General features: G+C 28.8%; 4 protein-coding genes across 4 annotated transcripts; 3 read left to right on the top strand and 1 right to left on the bottom strand.

The window, feature by feature from the left end:
• Window positions 1-616: 616 nt before the first annotated feature.
• On the bottom strand, window positions 617-3703 carry EIN_144730 (hypothetical protein; the record flags this gene model as incomplete). Its single annotated transcript, XM_004258216.1, has 2 exons — window positions 617-756; window positions 976-3703. 2 exons carry the CDS (start codon window positions 3701-3703, stop codon window positions 617-619), a joined length of 2868 nt encoding a protein of 955 aa, XP_004258264.1.
• A 3484-nt stretch (window positions 3704-7187) lies between these two features.
• EIN_144720 (hypothetical protein) lies at window positions 7188-8180 on the top strand (the record flags this gene model as incomplete). Its single annotated transcript, XM_004258215.1, has 1 exon — window positions 7188-8180. The coding sequence occupies one exon, from the start codon at window positions 7188-7190 to the stop codon at window positions 8178-8180; it is 993 nt and encodes a 330-aa protein (XP_004258263.1).
• Window positions 8181-8250: 70 nt separating this feature from the next.
• EIN_144710 (protein serine/threonine kinase, putative) lies at window positions 8251-13206 on the top strand (the record flags this gene model as incomplete). Its single annotated transcript, XM_004258214.1, has 5 exons — window positions 8251-10840; window positions 11071-11466; window positions 11497-11747; window positions 11805-12972; window positions 13025-13206. The coding sequence occupies 5 exons, from the start codon at window positions 8251-8253 to the stop codon at window positions 13204-13206; spliced, it is 4587 nt and encodes a 1528-aa protein (XP_004258262.1).
• A 4403-nt stretch (window positions 13207-17609) lies between these two features.
• EIN_144700 (leucine rich repeat containing protein BspA family protein) lies at window positions 17610-20154 on the top strand (the record flags this gene model as incomplete). The annotated part of the gene is made up of 1 exon (XM_004258213.1): window positions 17610-20154. A coding segment is annotated over one exon (2545 nt), but the record flags the coding sequence as incomplete, so codon positions are not given.
• Window positions 20155-20179: the final 25 nt, after the last annotated feature.

Raw genomic sequence — 20179 nt, 5'->3', positions numbered from 1 at the left:
TCAAAGACGACATTAGCAAAACTACAGGGAATGGGTATCAAAGTACTTCAAAAATGGCCTGCTAACTCACCTGATCTAAGTCCCATAGAACATCTATGGTCGATAATGGAAAAGAAAATAAGAGAAAAAACAAAAGTGTTTGAAAATGAACAAAAATTAAAAGAAGCTTTATTGCTTGTATGGGATGAAATCCCGATACAAACAATCAACAATTTGATTGAATCTATCTTCGAAAGATTTAAATTGTGTTTGAAATCAAAAAGTGGGTTTATTGGTGACAAACTTTAATTATTGAAGTTAAGAAGGTTTGTCATGTGGAATGTATAAAATTTGGGTAAATCAGCTTAACTGTTGCATAATTCCTACATTATTAGATGATTCTATTTTTGAATTGATTTTGGTTGTTATAAAAGTGTGTACTTCGAAATAAAAATTATGAAAAATAGATTTGAATCTTAATAAATATCGGGAAAATACTCTGAAATAAACAAATTGATTAAAAATGGTTCACACTTTTTATTTCCAGTTTATTATAGTAGTTTTATATAAAACAAAAAACTATATTTTAATAATTAATAAAATGTTTGAAATAGTTATTTAAAATAAAATTTTAGGTTTATTTTTGTATTTTTATCTTGTTCAGAGGAATAACAAGGAAATATGTTTTTAATGTTTTGATCTTTAATTTATTTAACAGTTTTGAGAAGGCTTGGAAGAACCAAAAATAAATCAAATCTACTACCGTTTTTTTGATTACTTTGGGAAACTCTGATTTCAGCCAGTTTTTTGAAATAGTTTAGATTTAGAAAATTTAAAATTATTTTTATTTGTAATAAAAACAAAACAATTAATTATACTACTAATAATATATTATATTATAAATAATAGTTTTAAATTGTTTCAATTATATTGAATTTTATTTCACTTGCGTTCCAGTTAAAGTGTATTTCGTTAAACGAAGAGAAGATGAACAACACAACGAAGTGAGTGAAGTGCAACCGTTAAAACACAAAGCGCCAATTTCAGTCACAGTTGTTGGCACAACAAGTTCCTTTATTGCACAACAATTTTTGAAAGCCATATCTCCAAGACTTTTAATTGAATTTGGCAATTTAACACCTGTCAGTGATCGACAATTTTTAAACATAAAACTTCTGATTTTTGTGAGTGTATTTGGTATCACAATTTGACTCAAATTTGACATATTAGTGAATACCAAGTGTTTCCCAAAGACAACGTTTTCATTAAAAACAATATTCTTTAAGTTAGTGCACCCAACAAACGCATAATCTGCAATATGTGTCACATTGTTCGGCAATATAATTTCAGTGAGTTCGTTGCAATTGGCATAATTTGAATGTTTAATTTCTGTTACACTACTTTTTACTTCGATGCTTTTTAAGTGACAGAATTTGGCTAAATAACCATCGCAAAAGGTTGCTGTTTTTGTTGGTATAAATTTGGGGTATATTTCCAGCTTTTTACACCCAAAAAGTGTGTAGTCGTCTATTTCTATTTCACTCTCGGGCGAAGTAATTTCTGTTAAATCCTTTGCTCCATAAAACGCCTTATATGGCAATTTCTTAAAACCCTTTGGCAGTTTCACTGATTCCAAATTTGCTACTTTATAAAACGCGCCAATTCCAAAAGTTGTCATTGGTTCTGGAATTTCAATGCGTTTCTCTCGAAACACACTTTCTGCAAAACAAAAGTCGCCGATTTCTTTGACGGCTTTGAACCACACATAACTAACATCACATTTGTAACACGCTCGTTCTGCATATATATTTGCTGGGTATGTCGGTTTGCCAGTCGGGTCCGGATTGTACCAAGCGACTTCTGAGGAACCAAACCCTTGTTCCACAAAGTACATTCCCTTCATATAATTGAATGAATACACAACACTATCTGCCCATGCTGGACCTTGTTCGACAGTCTCTTTATATGGAATTAAATAGTCGACAACTATGTTTTTAGAATCAAAATCACCAGAATGAAATGAGTCAAAAAAAGTGAGATAAATCACTCCTTTACGACATTCAATGTTTCCACCATATCCATCTTCTATATACAAATTCTTGAGTGTTGTGTTCAAGTAAATTGTAATTTTACGACATTCATATAACTTCAGTGTTATAATGTTGATATCATCAAACTCAAAAGTCGATTCTGAAAGATCTTTCATTTTCAGTTCTGTGAGGGAAGTCGGCAAATTCAAACAATCAAAACCAGTTGTATTGATTTCACAATAAGACAAATTTTTCAATTTCATTTCTTTTGTGATTTGTTGGGGAGTCTCTGTTATATCATACTTTTCTTTGTAAACATACGGCTCAGTGTCAAATTCAAGGACTTCTAAGTCTTTAACCAAACTCACAAAAATTCGATATTCATTCTGTTGGTCTGGATTCATTTCATGGTATTTGGGAATATCAGCTGCATCTTCTGGATGCTTTCTAACCCATTGAGTATAACACTGTTCACTCATCATTGAATCGTAAAACTTTATTAAACCAAAAAAGTTGATGAATGGAATTTGTTGAAGTAATTTTATTTCACAACGTTTAGTGATTTCGACAGTCACTCTGTCATCACAATACACTGAAATTTCATATGGAAAATCTGTTTCTAAATATTTCAATTTATTTGATATTTTTAAGTTGAATTTTTTATATTCTTCATTGTTGATAACAAGTCTTTTGGTGTCAATTTCAGAAGTATCCAAATCATTAGTAGAACTCTTTTCAATGGTCAACTCACTCAACTTTTTGTCGGTCATGTCAACATATTTTGAAAAGTTTTTAGTTTCATTTTCTTTTATATAACACAACTCTCCAAGATGATTAACAGAAATTGGGATATTCCACATGTTAAATGTTGAAAAGTCGTCCACATTGAGTATCATAATTTTAAAATACAATTTCATCTTATCAAAAAGTTCTTTTTCGCCAAACGCAAAATCTTCATTTGGTAAATACAAAATTAAATTTATTATAAACCCTCGATATATACTAAGAAAAGGTACAAAATATTTTAACTGCCCTTTTGCACCAGCAAAAATTCGAATCGTTTTTAGAGAGTGTAACTCAACGAAAACGGTGAGGTTTACAGCTAATAAATTTAGAAAAGGTTCGGCTTCTCCGTTTATTTTATATCCATATTTGTCTGTTGTTGGAACTACAACGGTGATATCCAAAAGACTTTTAAATCGTTCAAAATGGTTTATTAAAAAGTTTAATGAATTTTCATCGTACACAATATATGTCTGGAATTTTTCTACTTCTTTCAAATGTTCTTTTTCAAAGGGGCGTTGAGTTGAAATGATATATAACGGTGAGAAGTCTGCTTTGTAATATTCATTTTGAATTGTGTGATTTTTGTCTGACATATTCTGTACTTTGATATGATCTATTTTTAAAAATACTTCATTAGAAATTCGCATTTTATAAGATGGCAAATATAACGTTTTAATGTTTGGAAATAATTTTAACATGTCTATCGCATAATGCTCTATTAAGTAAGTTTCATACACTTTATGATAATCACAAGATCTGGTGTTTTCAAAAACAAGGGGATTGATTTGGAGACGCCCCATCACTCGCTTGCACTTTTTATTTACCGTGGAAAAAGTGAAAAGGGAATTGAACGTGTTGATATATAACACAACATTCATTAAATAGAATTCTTCCAATTTGGTTGCCATTTGTATTTCGTAGTTTTCAATCGTTTAAATATATTTTAAAAACACATTTTTATATTCTTAAAAATTAAAAAACATTGATTTTTAAAAATCAAAAAATGGACATATCAATAATAAATCTTTTTGTAGTTATTATAATAAATAAATAATGAAAAGTAATTAAACATTTTTTAGATAAAAAATATTTTTGTCTGTTAATAAAAACAAATAATTGGTGTTTTACAGATTGCTTTGTTTTCGAAGTATTGTTCGAAATGATCGTGTCTTTTAATTTTGTAAATAAAAATATAGAAATTTAATTTAATAATTTATACAATATATTAATTTTTAAAACATTGAAAATTTTAAAACATATAAATATTAAAAACAAAACTTGTATATTGAATCTTGACTTTAAATTAATAAAGTTGATTATAAACTCTGTTTACATAAAATATTTATGTGTATTAATTTGTGTTTTTATTTAAAATGTTTGAATTGTAATATTTTGAATCTTGACTTAAATAAATTAGACAAATAAGTTTAAATGAAATATATTAATTTTGTTTTTGAATAAATTATTAGCATGAATTAAAACAATAACTACCTTTATAAATTGATAAAATAATCAAGATAGTTGTATTTTAAACAGTACCACCAAAAAAATGTTGGAAGTAAATTTTAAATTTGTTCCAACCCATCAAAAAATTGAATGTGGTGGTGAAAAAAATAATTCCAATAAACAAATAACATTCTAAGGTTTATAAAAATGTTATTTGATAAACCTCCTACGATAAATAAATAAAGTCAGTGACAAAAATAAAGAAGGCAAAAATTGCAACATAAAATGACCAATAAAAAGTGTAAAAAGTTAAAAACATCAAACATTACTTTATTTATATACTTTTATTTTTGTATTATTTTATACTTCTTTGCAATATTTAACAAACAAAAAACATTATAACGAGTCAATTAATTATGAACAACTTCTTATTCTTATTACATTTGTAAAAGAGGCAATTGTAAACGATGAAACAAAAGAGGAAATTTTCTGGCAGAAAAAGAGCGTTTAATTCAATCGAAAAAAACATAATTACAGATAGAAGAATTATTGGTTGTCATAGAAAAAGTGGTTGTCATGAAAATAATGTTAATAAAAACAAAAAATCGATTGTATTTTTTTTAATTCTTCCAGTGTATTGAGTAAGTCGATTATCAAATGAAATAATATATATTAATTAATTTGTTTTATACTATTATATAAGGTATTAAACAAATGTTAATAATGTTAATATTTTAAACTTTTAACAATAATAAAAATTATGTATTTGAAAAAGACTTATTAAACGAAGTATATTTGTGTTTTTTGGTGAACCCAACAACAGTAAAATATATAGACAATGAAAACAATAATCAAAACAAAACGTTTGGTTAATTTGAACAAACTAACAGCTTTCATAACGAAATGTCATATTTGTAATTTAACGTCATATTACACGTTGTTTATCAATGAAGTCCTAATGATTAATAATTCGTTTTCAACGTCATTAACATATTAACCTGATAATCGTGATCATTGTTTGTTCAATTTACACATCCCCAACTTATTCATAACAAATTGCACATCCCCAACATCAGTTCATTTTATATCATGACGACAAGGTTCAGTCGGTTTTGACTTTGAAGATGAGTAAAGTCTTTTTGTGTTTTTTCTGTTTTTTATATAAAAATACACATTTTTAAATTTTTTATTCTTTTGACAACCACTTTCTGAAAAAAAACAATCCAAACTACTGCGGCTTTCCCGTAAACTTACTTGTTTAACAACTAACAATTTATAATTATTAAAAATAAATATATAAAAATACCTTTTTATTCTCTTGACAACCACTTTTTCTTGCATCTGTATTGATTATATTAAAAAGAAAGAATTTGAAAATGATCCAGTTGGCTACATCCGAGTTGATGTTGTTTGTTGCAAATGTAATTGGCAGAGAAGACATTAACTTGAGGATGTTATATAATAGAATAGGAAAAGAACCCCGATTATCAACAGTAAAATAAATTCCTATGGAAAGTGAGAAAATGGAAGTGACAACCCAATCAATCAATTTGTTTTTTTAATTACCTGGAAACAAACACAACAGGCGTTCCAGTAAGTTTTGTCTTTAATTAAACGAATCAAAATTTTAGCAGTGGACTGACAAATCCAACATAGCAATAATTGTTTCACATGTTACAAGAAATGGATGTATTTATTTTCATTTGCCTAGGAATGGAGCAGAACAACTACATTGGAAGCCATTAGTATAACAACAAGAAAAATTTTTAAGTCAATAAAAAATAAATTGGTTAACTGTCTGTCTGAAACACCATCTTCTAAAGTAAGTACTGTTTGATTTATTTTCATATTTGATTTTTAATGTGTTTTAGTTTTAATGTTATTAATCATATCAATACTATTTTTTGTTTGTTTACATCACGTTTAAATTAATCGTTTTATTTGTTAATGTAAAAAGTTTAGTTTTTTGTTTTTGCATGTAATTTTTGAATTGTAAAAAAAAGAAAAAACAACCAATCATAATAAATAAATAAGGTTAACAAAATAAATAACGTTTACAAACTGAATTTGATTGTTAATTTTTGACATAGTAATTAAAAAAAATAATAACAAATTTTAAATATGATAATTGTGATTAATATATAAAATAATATTGAAATAAAAAAATATTTATCGAAAATAATATTATTATACAAAACAAAACATATAACAAAAAACAATTTTGAAAAAATATTACACAATATTAAGAAAAATATAAAAGATGTGATTATTGTATTCGTGATTTAATTTTAATAGATGAACAATTATATAGTATATTTTGTTAAAAAAATGAAATTGTCTATTTTTTAAATTTCATTCTAAAAAAAATGTTTAAAATGTTATTTATTGACTATTTTACACTATTAAAAATAAATATGTAAAAATTATTATATCTATTGTTTAATATTTGATTACATTTTTTTTATAAAATAAGCTTCGTACTTAAGATATATATGATGAAAAATATTGAAAACGCTGATAAAACTCTATAAATTTTTACCTATTTTTGGTATTAATAATTTTAATAAAAATCTCGGGTATAAAGTTTATTATCAAACACATGAATTATAAATGACATAACATTTTAATGAAAAAAAATATTGATGTTTTTATTATAAGATGATTATAATAACTTATCAAAAGTTTATTAATATATTTAGAATTACGAAAAACAGAACATCCTGATATTTTAAATCCAATTAATGTATTTATAAATACACCAAATATGGAGTACATATTATATAATTTAAAATTTAGTAAATGTATTCTGAAATAATCTTTTTGCAAAGATTACATTTGAATTATTTAAAAAAACTATTGATTAATCTAACTCAAACTTTTTACTAATGATAAACTGAACTAACAATTAAAAAGTCAATGAAACAAATTTTAGTGTTTCTTATATTAATGTTAATGGCTTATTCAAAAACTACTGTTTTGTGGTGTAATTATGAGAACATACTAACTTGTGAACCTTATAGTAACAGATGTCCACAAAAGTGCAGCTGGAGTTTGTTGGATGATCACATTGAGTTTACAAACATCTCCGATTTATATTCTATTGAATGTGAAAAATATACATCTTTGATAATATCTATGAATAATAGATCACAATTTGTTTTGGAATTTTCATCAATTAATCACACTTATATATACTCGGAACATGATGGAAAGTTTCATTTGTTTTCATCATTTATATTATATAAATTCGACAATAATTCAAAAACGGAAAATACACTGAAAAGTTATTGTGAAAATTGTGAAACGTGTACAAACTCGATTTGTACTGAATGTAAAATTGGGTATTTTTTATCTGAAAAGACAATATGTAGCCCATGTAATTCAACATGTATGAATTGTAGTTCACTTTCAAAATGTCTAAGGTGTAATGCTGGGTATATTATATTTGGGGACACATGTCGTCAATGTGAATCCCCGTGTCTGGAATGCTATGGTATCAGTAAAGGGAGTTGTATTTCATGTATTATTGGGTATTATTATTCTGGGGGATTATGTCCAATTTGTGATACCAGTTGTTTAACTTGTGATAAAACAAAAACAAATTGTACATCATGTAAAAACGGAACTTTTTTACAAGATAACAAATGTATAACTTGTGATGTTCAGTGTTTTGAAAATTCTTGTGATTCAACAAAAGGGTGTTTGAAATGTAATTTGGGGTATTTCCTAAATTCATCGAGTTGTTTTCTATGCAACGAAATTGAAAACTGCCTATCATGTAGTCAAACAGAAAAGAAATGTCTTAAATGTAATAATACTGTTTCTTATTTAAGTGCTAAAGGTGAATGTACTCCTTGTAACGAAACGTGTTCCACTTGTAATGAAGATGGGACTTGTAATGGATGTGTACAAAACTATGTTCCCTTTCAAGTAAAGTGAAGTGTGTGGAGACAGAAACAACCGAGTTTGTACGTCTTGTGATACAAATTACTATATTAACGCACAAAACATGTGTTCTCAGTGTGACACGACATGCGCATATAAAGGTTGCAATAAAAACACGGGCATTTGTGAGACTTGTGCGACCGGATACACCAAAAAGACGACCGATAGTATTCCATGTGAGTTGTGCTCTTCGTTTGATCCATATTGCACAGTCTGTTCTCAAACTATCAGAAAATGCACAACATGTACAACTGGAAAATATCCAAACCCGTCTTCTCCGTTTAGTTGTATTGATTGCCACACTTCTTGTTCGAGTGGGTGTTCCACCACAACAGGTATATGCATGACTTGTATTGGTGATCAGTACACAATCAACCCATCAAACCCAAAACAGTGTCAAAGCTGTTCTTCTTTCGATTCGAATTGTCTAAGTTGTTCAAGAACAGAAAGAAAGTGTCTTTTGTGTCAAAGTGGTGTTTCGTATTTATCAAATGGAATGTGTGCGTTGTGTGACTCAACGTGTTCAACATGTGGAACAGATGGTATTTGCACACAATGTATAGCCAATTACGTCTTTTATGAACCAAAACAAATTGGATGTTTGAGTTGTACTTCATTTGACACAAATTGTGCGTCTTGCAGTTTGTCAAGTTCCAGAAATTGCACCACATGCAAATCAAATATGTATCCTGATGTGTCAAATGGAAAATGTAAAAGCTGTGATGCTTCGTGTGGTGGGAGTTGTGACACAACAAATGGAATTTGCACAAATTGTGTTTCTGGAAAAGTCTTCAATGAACCAAAAGGATTAACATGTATTGACTGTTCTACATTCGATGTCAACTGTGTTGCATGTGCCTCAAATGGAGAAAGAAAGTGTATCACGTGTCGTGAGAACAGTGGGTTTTATTTGCTCAATGGAAGGTGTGTGGTGTGTGACTCAACTTGCAAAGCAAATACATGTGACTCGACAAGTGGATATTGCTCGCAGTGTTTGTTGAATTACACAGTGACTTCTCCAATATCGAAAGTCTGTGTGAAATGTTCTGAATTTGATTCATACTGCTCGAAATGTGCAACTGACTTCACCAGAAAGTGTGAGTTGTGTTCGAGTGATAAATACCCAAAATCCACAAAAGGCTATAAATGTGGTGATTGTGACTCGACGTGTGGTAATCAGTGTAGTGGTTCAACTGGATTTTGTACTGGGTGTCTGTCAAATTACGTGTTTTCCACAACAAACAGTTTGGTGTGTGACAAATGCTCAACATACGATGCAAATTGCCTGACGTGTGATTCGTCATACCAACGACAGTGTGTGACATGCAAGACAAGTGGGATGTACCCCGATGAATCAACTAAGAAATGCAAATTGTGCAGTACAACATGCAATGGCAATTGCAACCAAACAAGTGGTATCTGCACTGCCTGTATGACTAATTACGTGTTTGAAGAGATAAAGAGTAAAGTGTGTGTCACTTGCAAGACATTTGACAGCAACTGCAAAACGTGCAAATCAGACTACACGCGAAAATGTGTTGATTGTGAAAATGGGTATTATCCCAACGACTCTGGAATGTGTGTGCCTTGCAGCACGATTGATGCAAATTGCAAAACGTGCAATTCAAAGATGAAAGAGTGTTTGACATGTCAAGACCCGTATTACTTATCCAGTCAGAAGTGTGTGAGTTGTTCTTCTGGCAGTTACAAAAACACTGAAACTTCATGTGAACAGTGTTGCAATGATCTGCCCAATTGCCAAACATGTTCAACGCAATCTGTTGGTGTTCCTGTGTGTTCGCTGTGCTATTCTCCATATGTCTTGGCTTCTCAATCAAAAACGTGTGTGGGTTGCACATCTTCTCAAAAATACAACAAAACAACACAAAAGTGCGACAGCAGTGCTATTGGCTGTTTGACAGGATTGACCAATCAGCAGTGTTTGCGATGTGATGGGTCGTATTACCTTTCTGAACACAAATGTGTTGCAACAAACAACTGTAACGCCCCATCAACAATATCAAAGGTATCATGTGACTGTGCACATCAGATATCAGTCAATTCCGATTGCAAGAGCAAAGTTTCAAATTGCAAATATCAAAGAAATTACAAAACCCAAAGTGAGTGTATTCACTGTGATGACAATTATTTACTCAATGGAGCGACTTGTCAGAAGGTAGCAGCTGGAAATACAATCAGAAACGATGTGGTTTATAACTGTGTCAATGACAATTATCTTGTATATAACAACCAATGCAACACGTGCAATAAAAATGCTTCTGTATGCGTCCATTACAACAATGTCATTGAAATCATCGCATGCAAAGAACAATATACATATGACGTGGTTAATAAGAAGTGTGTCAACGACATTTCTTGTTCAAAATATTCAAACGACTTCTGTTCAAAATGTGTTGATGATAATATGGAAATGCACGAAGGTAAGTGTGTAATTTGTTCTGTTCCAAATTGTAAATATTGTGAGGGTGGCAAATGTAAAAAGTGTCAAGAAAACTATGTGATACAAACAAATGGATTTTGTGTTGAAAAGAGTGAAATGAGTTGTGTCAACAGTGATGGTCTGCGTTGTTTACAGTGCACTGAAAATTTTTATCCGACCGACTCAATTAATAACGAAGGGAAGTATGACTTCTGTTTGCCACTTTCTTTGACGCAAATAGAAGACTGTAATATTCATCAATTATAAAATCGAAGTGTGTTGAGTGTTTGGATACATTCAAATTGAAGAATGGGAATTGTTCTGAACAGTTTGATGATGAAAATGAACAAGAAACCAATTCAACTAACATCAAACAAGACTTGAAAGGTGCAGAGGTATCATGTTTCATAAGAAACAATAAAGGGTGTGAAAGATGCAACAAAGGGTATTACTATAACAACTGTGATGGTGAGTGTCTTCTTTGTTCGACAAATTGCAAAGAATGTTACAACACAACTTACTGTACTTCATGCCAGCTTGGGTATTACCTTTCCTCTACTTTCACATGTGAACCACTTGGCGACTTGTTCACAAAATGTGACTTAACACTGCCAACCGGTGGTGGATGTGCTGTCTGCAAAGACGGATATTATAAAGAAAATAAAGACTGTTTGCCTTGTGATGGGTCGTGTGGTACTTGTGTTGACAAGTACTCATGTATAGAATGCAAAGAAATGTATTTTAATTACCCGGGTAGTTTGAGTAAATTGTGTCTTTCTTATGAAACCATTTTAAATTGTAATAACAAAACGAATATGGGGTGTACTTCTTGTTCAAATGGTTATTATTTGGATTAATATTTATGTAAAGAATGTTCAAATAATTATGTTTTGTGTGAAAATAAAGAAAAATGCAACAGTTGTACATCAAACTATGTTCTTGTTGATTCAAAGTGTGTTAATTACAATCAGGTCAAATATTGTAAATCTGCTAACAACTCAAAATGCACAAAATGTGAAGGAAAACACAAACCAAGTGATATGGGTGATTTTTGTAAAGAAGTTGTTAATTATGGAGAGGTCATTGGTATTCCTATATCTGTGGTTTTTGTCTTAATAATAGTTGTTTTTATTATTATAACAATTATTATTGTATTATTTCAAAATCAAAAACAAAAGAAAAAAGAGCAAAATATATGCAACTTCAAGATGAGTCGGTCTAACATTGAAATGCTTCAATTGAGTGATAACATTGTTACCAATAAAACACAACTGAACTTTGATCTCGACAACAATGATCCACTCAAAGTGGATGTAGAAACAAGGGATTTGATTTGCATCGGTAATGCTTCAAAACACACGAAAAAGGTACAGTTTAGTGTGATGGAAGGGTGCGATTTTTATGAAATACGAACAGTACCTTCACTTTTATCTCTCAAGCCCGGATATGCTTGCGAATTTGAAATATTCATAAAGCCGCTGTGTACTTGTTCTACCAAGGAAAACATCATAATTACTGCACTTGATATTACAACTGGTGTTCAAGAAAACGAAAAAATTCGAGTTAATATAGAGACTGAACAAACAACTAAATTAAATTATCGAGAACTTGAAGAAGATAAAAAGCTTGGTGAAGGCTCTTTTGGAATTGTATACAAAGGAAAATACAGAGGAAATGTAGTTGCCATTAAAAAGATGAAACAACTAGATAGCAATGAAAGCGGACTTGATGAATTTGAAAAAGAAGTTTCGATGCTTGATAAATTTCGAAGTGAATATATCATCCACTTTTATGGCGCAGTGTTTATAGCAAGTAAAGTGTGTATGGTCACCGAATTGGCACAATTTGGGAGTTGTCAAGACTTGATGAAACATAAAACATGTGATGAAGTTGATTTAAAACTTCGAGTGAAGATAATGATAGATGCAGCTAAAGGTATTTTATATTTACATGAGAATGGAATATTACACCGAGACATTAAACCAGACAACTTTTTGATATTGTCACTTGACCTATACGAAAAGGTTAATGCTAAATTGACTGATTTTGGGTCGAGTCGAAATGTAAATATGCTTCAAACCAACATGACATTCACTAAGGGTATCGGTACACCAACATACATGGCTCCTGAAATTCTTAAACAACAAAAGTATAAAAAATCTGCTGACGTGTATTCATTTGGAATCACTATGTTTGAAGTCATTTCATGGAAAGAGCCGTACTCAAAAGATCAATTTAAATATCCATGGAAAATTGCAGAATTTGTAATGGCTGGAAATCGTCTTAAAAAACTTGAAATGATGAGCAATGAACAATATGATATAATATCTGACTGTTGGTCGGAATGTTAATTTATTATCAACAAACATGACATTTACAAAAGGAATTGGAACACCAGTATACATGGCTCCCGAGATTTTGAAACAACAGAAGTATAAAAAATCTGCTGACGTGTATTCTTTTGGGATTTCCATGTACGAAGTTTTTGGATGGAGCGAACCGTATCCGAAACACGAATTCAAATTTCCTTGGAAAATAGCGGAATTTGTCATGGGTGGTAATCGTCTTAAAAAACCATAAACGATCAACAACGAGCAATACAAACTTATCACACATTGTTGGGATTGTAAAATGGAAAACAGAAGTACAATTGAAGAAATAGTAAAAGAACTTGAAATGATCATTTATTAAGATTTTAACAAATTAAATGTTAGTTTTAAGTGGTGGACGGGCCGAATAATGTTGAATTAAATAATCTGCACTCGAATAATGATGTATTGAATGTGTTTCAACAATAGTTCAAAAGCAAATCAACGAAAAATCAATTCAATTATTTTCATACAATGTTTTATTTTTAGTTTTTAAAACTTTATAAAATCACTCTAAATTGGTATAAAAAGAAAAGTACAGTAAGTTCCCTTCATAAATTATTAATAACACATTCGAAACAATAAAACTTTTATTGAAAGATCAAAATGGTGTTATTTTTGTATTTATCAACAAATGATAAACCAAATAGAGTTAGTCGAAAACGTTGTCCTAGTATTTTTGGTCAATAAAAATTGGAAAATATCGGGTTCATGTTAAAAATATAAAAAAATCGTCGTTTCAGTTTTTTCCAAAATTTTCCCAATTTTTTCATTATTTACCCAATTCCCGTGATTTTAAACAAATATTTGCGTATAAATTGATAAAAAAAACCAACTTTGGCAATTGGGACAACGTTTTACAACAAACTCTTATTAGTTTAACAATAATTTGCTCATTACTCATGAAACTGTATTTCATATCATTAAAATTGTTAAAAAACAATACTTTATAACAATCTTAAATAAATAAAATATTTGTAGGAAACTTAATGGTATTATTTATGATAAAAATAAAATATATACAACTTAAAAGTTAAATTTAATTTATACTTATGATTATATGGTAAAAAAACAAGATAAAAGGTACTTTTTTAACAAGTTGTATTAATTTTTGGTATTTATTTTTACATAGATACAAATATGGTAAATAATAAATAATTTAAATAAAATAAAATTTATTGGATTTTAATAAATTGGCTATTAATAATAATCTAACAGTTGAAAAGCGTGTGATGTTTTTAAGTTTATCTTATTATTTTGAGAAATTTATTAATTATAAAATGAGATTTTACAAATATTATTGTGTTTTAATAATCTAATAAATATTTAATTACTTCTTTTAATTATTTCTTTCTTTTAAAATCTTTTTTCTTTTTTTTCCATCACTAAGTATGTGTCTTTTTGAAGGTGGTATATACGTGGTTTTTCCTTAACTATAACACATGGTTTAGCATAATTGGTTGTTTGTCAACAATCATTGTTCTATGTTTTGAAATAACATGTACATTTTCTTTTGTTATTTTATTGACCAATTTATCAACACTTTTATTCAAAATAACTGCTGTGCTATTTTTCGAACTATCCACAACTTTCACGTTATTCAGTACTTTATTTAAACAATTAAAATCACGTATTTCTCCAATGAATTGTTCATCAACTTTCTGTATAATATTTTTTTCTCATCTTTTAATTCAAAGTTGTCAATTTCCTTTCTCGTTTCATATAATTTGTTCCACCCCAAAAAGTCAATTGTTTCAACCATGTTCTGTTCGAAGTTTTCAATATACCCATTTCCACTATAATAATTTAATGTCAAATTAAAAACTTTTGTCGGTCTTTTATAATAATGATTGTTTCCTTTATCAATCTGTTTTGATTTAATTATTTAACTGTTTTCGTATTTCATTAAATTGATAAGAAGGTAAATGAAAGTTGGTTTTTTACAGTTGAGTCTTTTAACCAACGCTGAATGATAAGATTCGCTTAAATTGTCGGTTCTTATAGTTTGATTAAATTTGCACCTTAAGTTAATTTGCCATTTTAATATCCAGTTGTTCCTAAAATAAACACCCAAATCATCAACTTTGTCTTTTGTTTGCACATCAAAAACCATAGAATTTTTGTATTCAACTATACTTTCATAACATTGTTCAATTTCACTTGGCTTGTAAAATGCCAACATTTTTAGTTTGGAAACCATATTCCAAACTTGATTATTAGTATGATACAAACTCGACAAACCAACATTGTTTACTTTTCTCCAGATACACTGGGTGTAATGAAAGTAACAACCGTGAATTATACATTCATATTTGCTGGGACTGTTAATTGCAGCGGTTTCAAAATCAACCATAACACTGACATCTTTATGGAAAAGTCGACAACCACAACATTCAACAAAAAACTCATTGATTATGTCAAATAGCAACACATAATCGATTTCTCTGCGATGAACCTTCAAACTGTGTACAAGGGTGAAACATTGACCATTTGTTAAAATACAATGTATTGTGTACAATTGTTCGTAATCATATGGACATGACCCAAAGTTACCGTCCATGCATAAGTAAGCAATAGTTTTGTTTTTCAAAATATCTATTTTTTCTCTTGATATCATTAAGAATACATTATCTTCGTCTCTTATATAATACTTATCACTGTTAAGCAGCTCTTGTATAGTTTCATCGATCATTTAACTTTAAGTTTATTAATAGTTCTTCTTAAAGTAGTTTTTCTTCTGGTGTCTTTTGTGTTAAAAGTTTGATATTGTTCTAAAATGGCAGTAGCAGAAATTAAAACATTGGTTCCTTGTTTGACTAATTGTTTAATTTATTTGTTATCAACTCTTTCAGTAGGCAAGTGTGGGTGAGTTTTGTAATATTCATTAATATATTTATATTGAATAAACTTTAGTTTTTCACCTTCATTTTCCGTTTTTAATATTTCTATATTCACTTTGCATTTTGGACACTTGTAAATTTTTCTTGAACGGTCTTAGGGTATAAATGTGTACCCATTAACAGTCGGAAGCATATCCTTCGTTCCATCTTTTGATCTTTTTCTGCTTGGTGTTTGAGTAAGTTCTTCCATTTGAATATAGTTTCCGAATTTATGGAATTTAAAAAGTATAATAAAATATTTATATTGCAATTGTAAAACAAAATACTTGAAATGTGTTTGATTGTAGTTAAATTTTTATTAATAAAACATGTGTATTTATATCTAATTCGATAATTGTGTATTTGTTATTAAAAGTAAATTAAATAAACGTTTATTTAAATATGATACAAATCAAATGTAAAATTTATTTATAATATTTTATATATATTTGGTTTATCATTTGTTGATAAATACAAAAATAACACCATTTTGATCTTTCAATAAAAGTTTTATTGTTTCGAATGTGTTATTAATAATTTATGAAGGGAACTTACTGTACTTTTCTTTTTATACCAATTTAGAGTGATTTTATAAAGTTTTAAAAACTAAAAATAAAACATTGTATGAAAATAATTGAATTGATTTTTCGTTGATTTGCTTTTGAACTATTGTTGAAACACATTCAATACATCATTATTCGAGTGCAGATTATTTAATTCAACATTATTCGGGCACCCAATCATAATGAAACATTTCAAGAATTTTTTCGAATTTTTTTTACACTTGTATTATATGTATAAAGTCGCCTAGTGTTTTAAAATACTTCGAAACGATCATCATCGAATAACGGTCAAGAACTTTTATGATTGATCATTATTTAAGTTATTAGTCAAAAAATACAAAAGTCAGTTTAAAAACACAAGTCAAAAAATATTATAAATAAAACAAATAATTTTTTTTCTAAATTATTTAAACAATAACACAACTAACAACATAAATATGTTTGAGATTGTTTGACCAATCATTAAAAACTCTTAAAGTGAATAGTATAGTTGTTTTGGTACTATTTTTAAACAAAAAAATTTATAAATGTTGCTTACAAATTGAGTTTAATAAAATCATTTTTTGTATTATATTAGGCACAAATACTTTTCAATATTTTTAATACACTTTATTGTAAAGCAAACTGACGTCCTCTCTTTTAAAAACATCTCATGAAAGTGACTTTTACTCAACTACAAAACTTCGATTCGATGTTTTGATTGAAAAAACAACTATTTAAAAAACAAAATTCTTATAACTAAAATTATAACACTTTTTGTCTATAAAAAAGGTTGATGGAATAAATAACGTTTTCAAATGGGCTTTAATTATAATATATCCATATATTCATTATAATTAAGTTTGCTAATTATAATAAAATATAGTAAGTGAACTAATTATGGTTCAATTAGCCAACGGACTATCTAATTAACTAACATTAATATGTTTAGTTTACTTGTCAATTATACCAGTTTTATTTCAAAAAGTTTATAAAACAGTAAATTATTACAAAATTATAAACTAAACATTAATAATAATAACTATTATTTGCTATAATATTTATAATTTTTTGTGTTTTTGAAACAAAAACATTTAATTTGAATTTTTAAAACAATATTGTTTATTTTTGGTTAATTTTAACAAACTATAAAAAATAAAAACAATTCAAATAAACTTAAAAATAATTGATTAATGAGTCAATTAGACATATCAACTTTAAAAATAGTTATGCAATACTTAGAAGCGCCAGAAGATATTTTATGCGTTGTTCTAATTTCCAAAAAATGTAAAACTCTTCTTGATGCTATTAGTATTAACCCAATCGAAATATCAGACAAATCGCGACTTTTATTCCAACACCTTAAAACTCAACGCCTATTTTCTGAACATTCACACAAACTTACAGGTGTCGACCATTATTTGTATGAATATCCAATTTCATATTCGTGTTATTTAAATGAAAAAACAAAAGGTAACATATGTCCTTATGTTTGTTACAACAAAGATGACTTTTCTAAAAACACTTTCAAAGACTCAATTGGGACTTTTAATATACCGCAAGGCGTCGTTTTGATCGGGCAGTTCTGTTTTTTAAACACCAAATTCACACGAATTGAAATTCCGGATTCGGTGAAAGAAATTGGGTGTTCAGCATTCTGGAGGTGTGACATCAAAAAGCTTTGTATTCCAGATTCAGTCACTTGCATAGAAAGTAATGCATTTGCTGCATGTAAAAAACTTGAACAAGCAACACTCCCGAAATACCTCACCAAGCTTCCGTCCAGACTTTTTGAAGGGTGTTCTTTACTTACAAAAATTCAATTTCCAAATCAGTTCAGTACCGGAGAAAAGTGCTTTGAAGGTTGTGGAATTGTCAACTTTACTGTTAATATGAACAGAGATGTAGGCAGAGCTGCACTGAGTTTGTCACTTCTCACAAGAATTGATTTTTGCGAAGTCAAATATGTTGAAGAAAAACTTTGTGAAAAGGCTGAACATCTTCAAATTGTTCAAATGAAAGATGTATTGGGTATCAAGAGAGATGCTTTTAAAGAATGTAAAAGTCTTAAAAATGTCATTTATTCCGATAATTTGAGTTTCATTGGGGAATGTGCGTTTTGGGGGTGTTCTTCTCTTGAAAAGTCTGAACTGCCGAAAACTGTTGTTTACATAGGAAATTCTGCATTCGACCAATGCATTAATATTCAAACATTGGTTTTTCCAAAAACAGTTAAATTTGAAGGAAATTCGCATTTTGAAAATTGCACGTCTTTAAAAAAGCTTGAAATTCCAATTGAAAATTTACATGAAAATGGTTTAAGTATTTCTGAAAATGAAAAAAACATATTGATGAAGTTGAAAAAAATGAAAGGACAAATAAATGGTGTTTTGATTACCGAAGGCTATTTTGATCTCAACAAGTTAGAAGTTATGGATGACAATATGACAAAGTTGATGTTTAAAAACGTTAGTGGAAAGAATTATGAAATATCGTATTTGCCATCAACACTAGTTAGATTAGATGTCACCAAGCAAAGTACTGAGTTTTTCATGTCGGAATTAAGAATACCAGAGAACCTCTTTTTAGAGAGTCGAACATGTAGTCTCGTCAATTCAGTTGAAACCCCAATACTTCCAAAATGCCAAACAGTTCTTTGTAAAAATTTTGTGGTTAATGCATTTTGTGAAAACTTGAAAATTTTTGTTGTTCCTGAAACTGTTTTAAAAGTGGAACAGGACGCATTTAACTGTTGTTACTTTTTAACAGAAATTAAATTTCGATGTAAAGATACTAAAATGGAACAAAACTTTTACAATGAGTGTGACTCCCTACAAAAAATCACTTTTTCTGATGGAACTAATCAATTAAAAGACGAAATCACTTGTGTTAATTCCAAGGAAATAAGTCCAAATCGTTTGAATAGTTCGCATGCGGTCAGAAATTTTGAAATAACTGGAGAACGAATAGTAATACCAAAGACAGTTACAGTTTTTAATTTTGAATGTTTAAATGACAATACCAAATTAAAAGAACTTCAAATATTAAGTGACAAAATTGTGTGTGATGAAAGTTATCCTCTTGATTCCAATAGTGTTACAAAGATATGTAGTTCTAAGGAAATAATAAATGATATTCCAGTCTCATACGGCTTTTTTATCAGAATGAAAACACTTGGAAATTATGATTTTAAAAATGTAATTTTTACATACAACGACAAAAAGAAGTATGGTGATATGTACATTAAAAGATACTTAAAAAGTCCAATACAAATCTTTGATATTTATAAAGAATCCAAAAGTGATTCAAAAAACAAAGGAAATATTCTTCTGAATCGAATACATTCAGTCAAATTTACTAAATTTGCAAATTTTATGAACAATACATATTCAAATAACAATTTCGATTATATAGATTTAAGTTGCGTTGATTGCATCCCATCCAAATTTTTCGAAGGAGTTTTTGGAAATTGTTATTTTGTCACGAAAATAACACTCTCAGATAAACTTCAAGTTATAGAAAACTTTTGTTTCGAAAATTGTTTTTCTTTAAAACACATAAATATCCCAATGAGTGTGACAAAAATAGGAAACAAAGCATTTAAAAATTGTTACAATTTGGAAGATAACAATTTACAAAGTATAAATAATAAATGTATGATTCTTAATTACTCATTCGAAAATTGTCACACATTGAAACAAATCAATTTAAATTTTACTGTGAATTTGGCACATTTTGGTGTGCGACAAACATGTCACAAATT

Source organism: Entamoeba invadens (assembly GCF_000330505.1).
Source record: "Entamoeba invadens IP1 unplaced genomic scaffold scaff_1105074725403, whole genome shotgun sequence".
Classification (NCBI taxonomy): domain Eukaryota; phylum Evosea; order Mastigamoebida; family Endamoebidae; genus Entamoeba; species Entamoeba invadens.
Note: the sequence above shows the minus strand (reverse complement) of the source record. Positions and strands in the feature narration are given on the sequence as shown.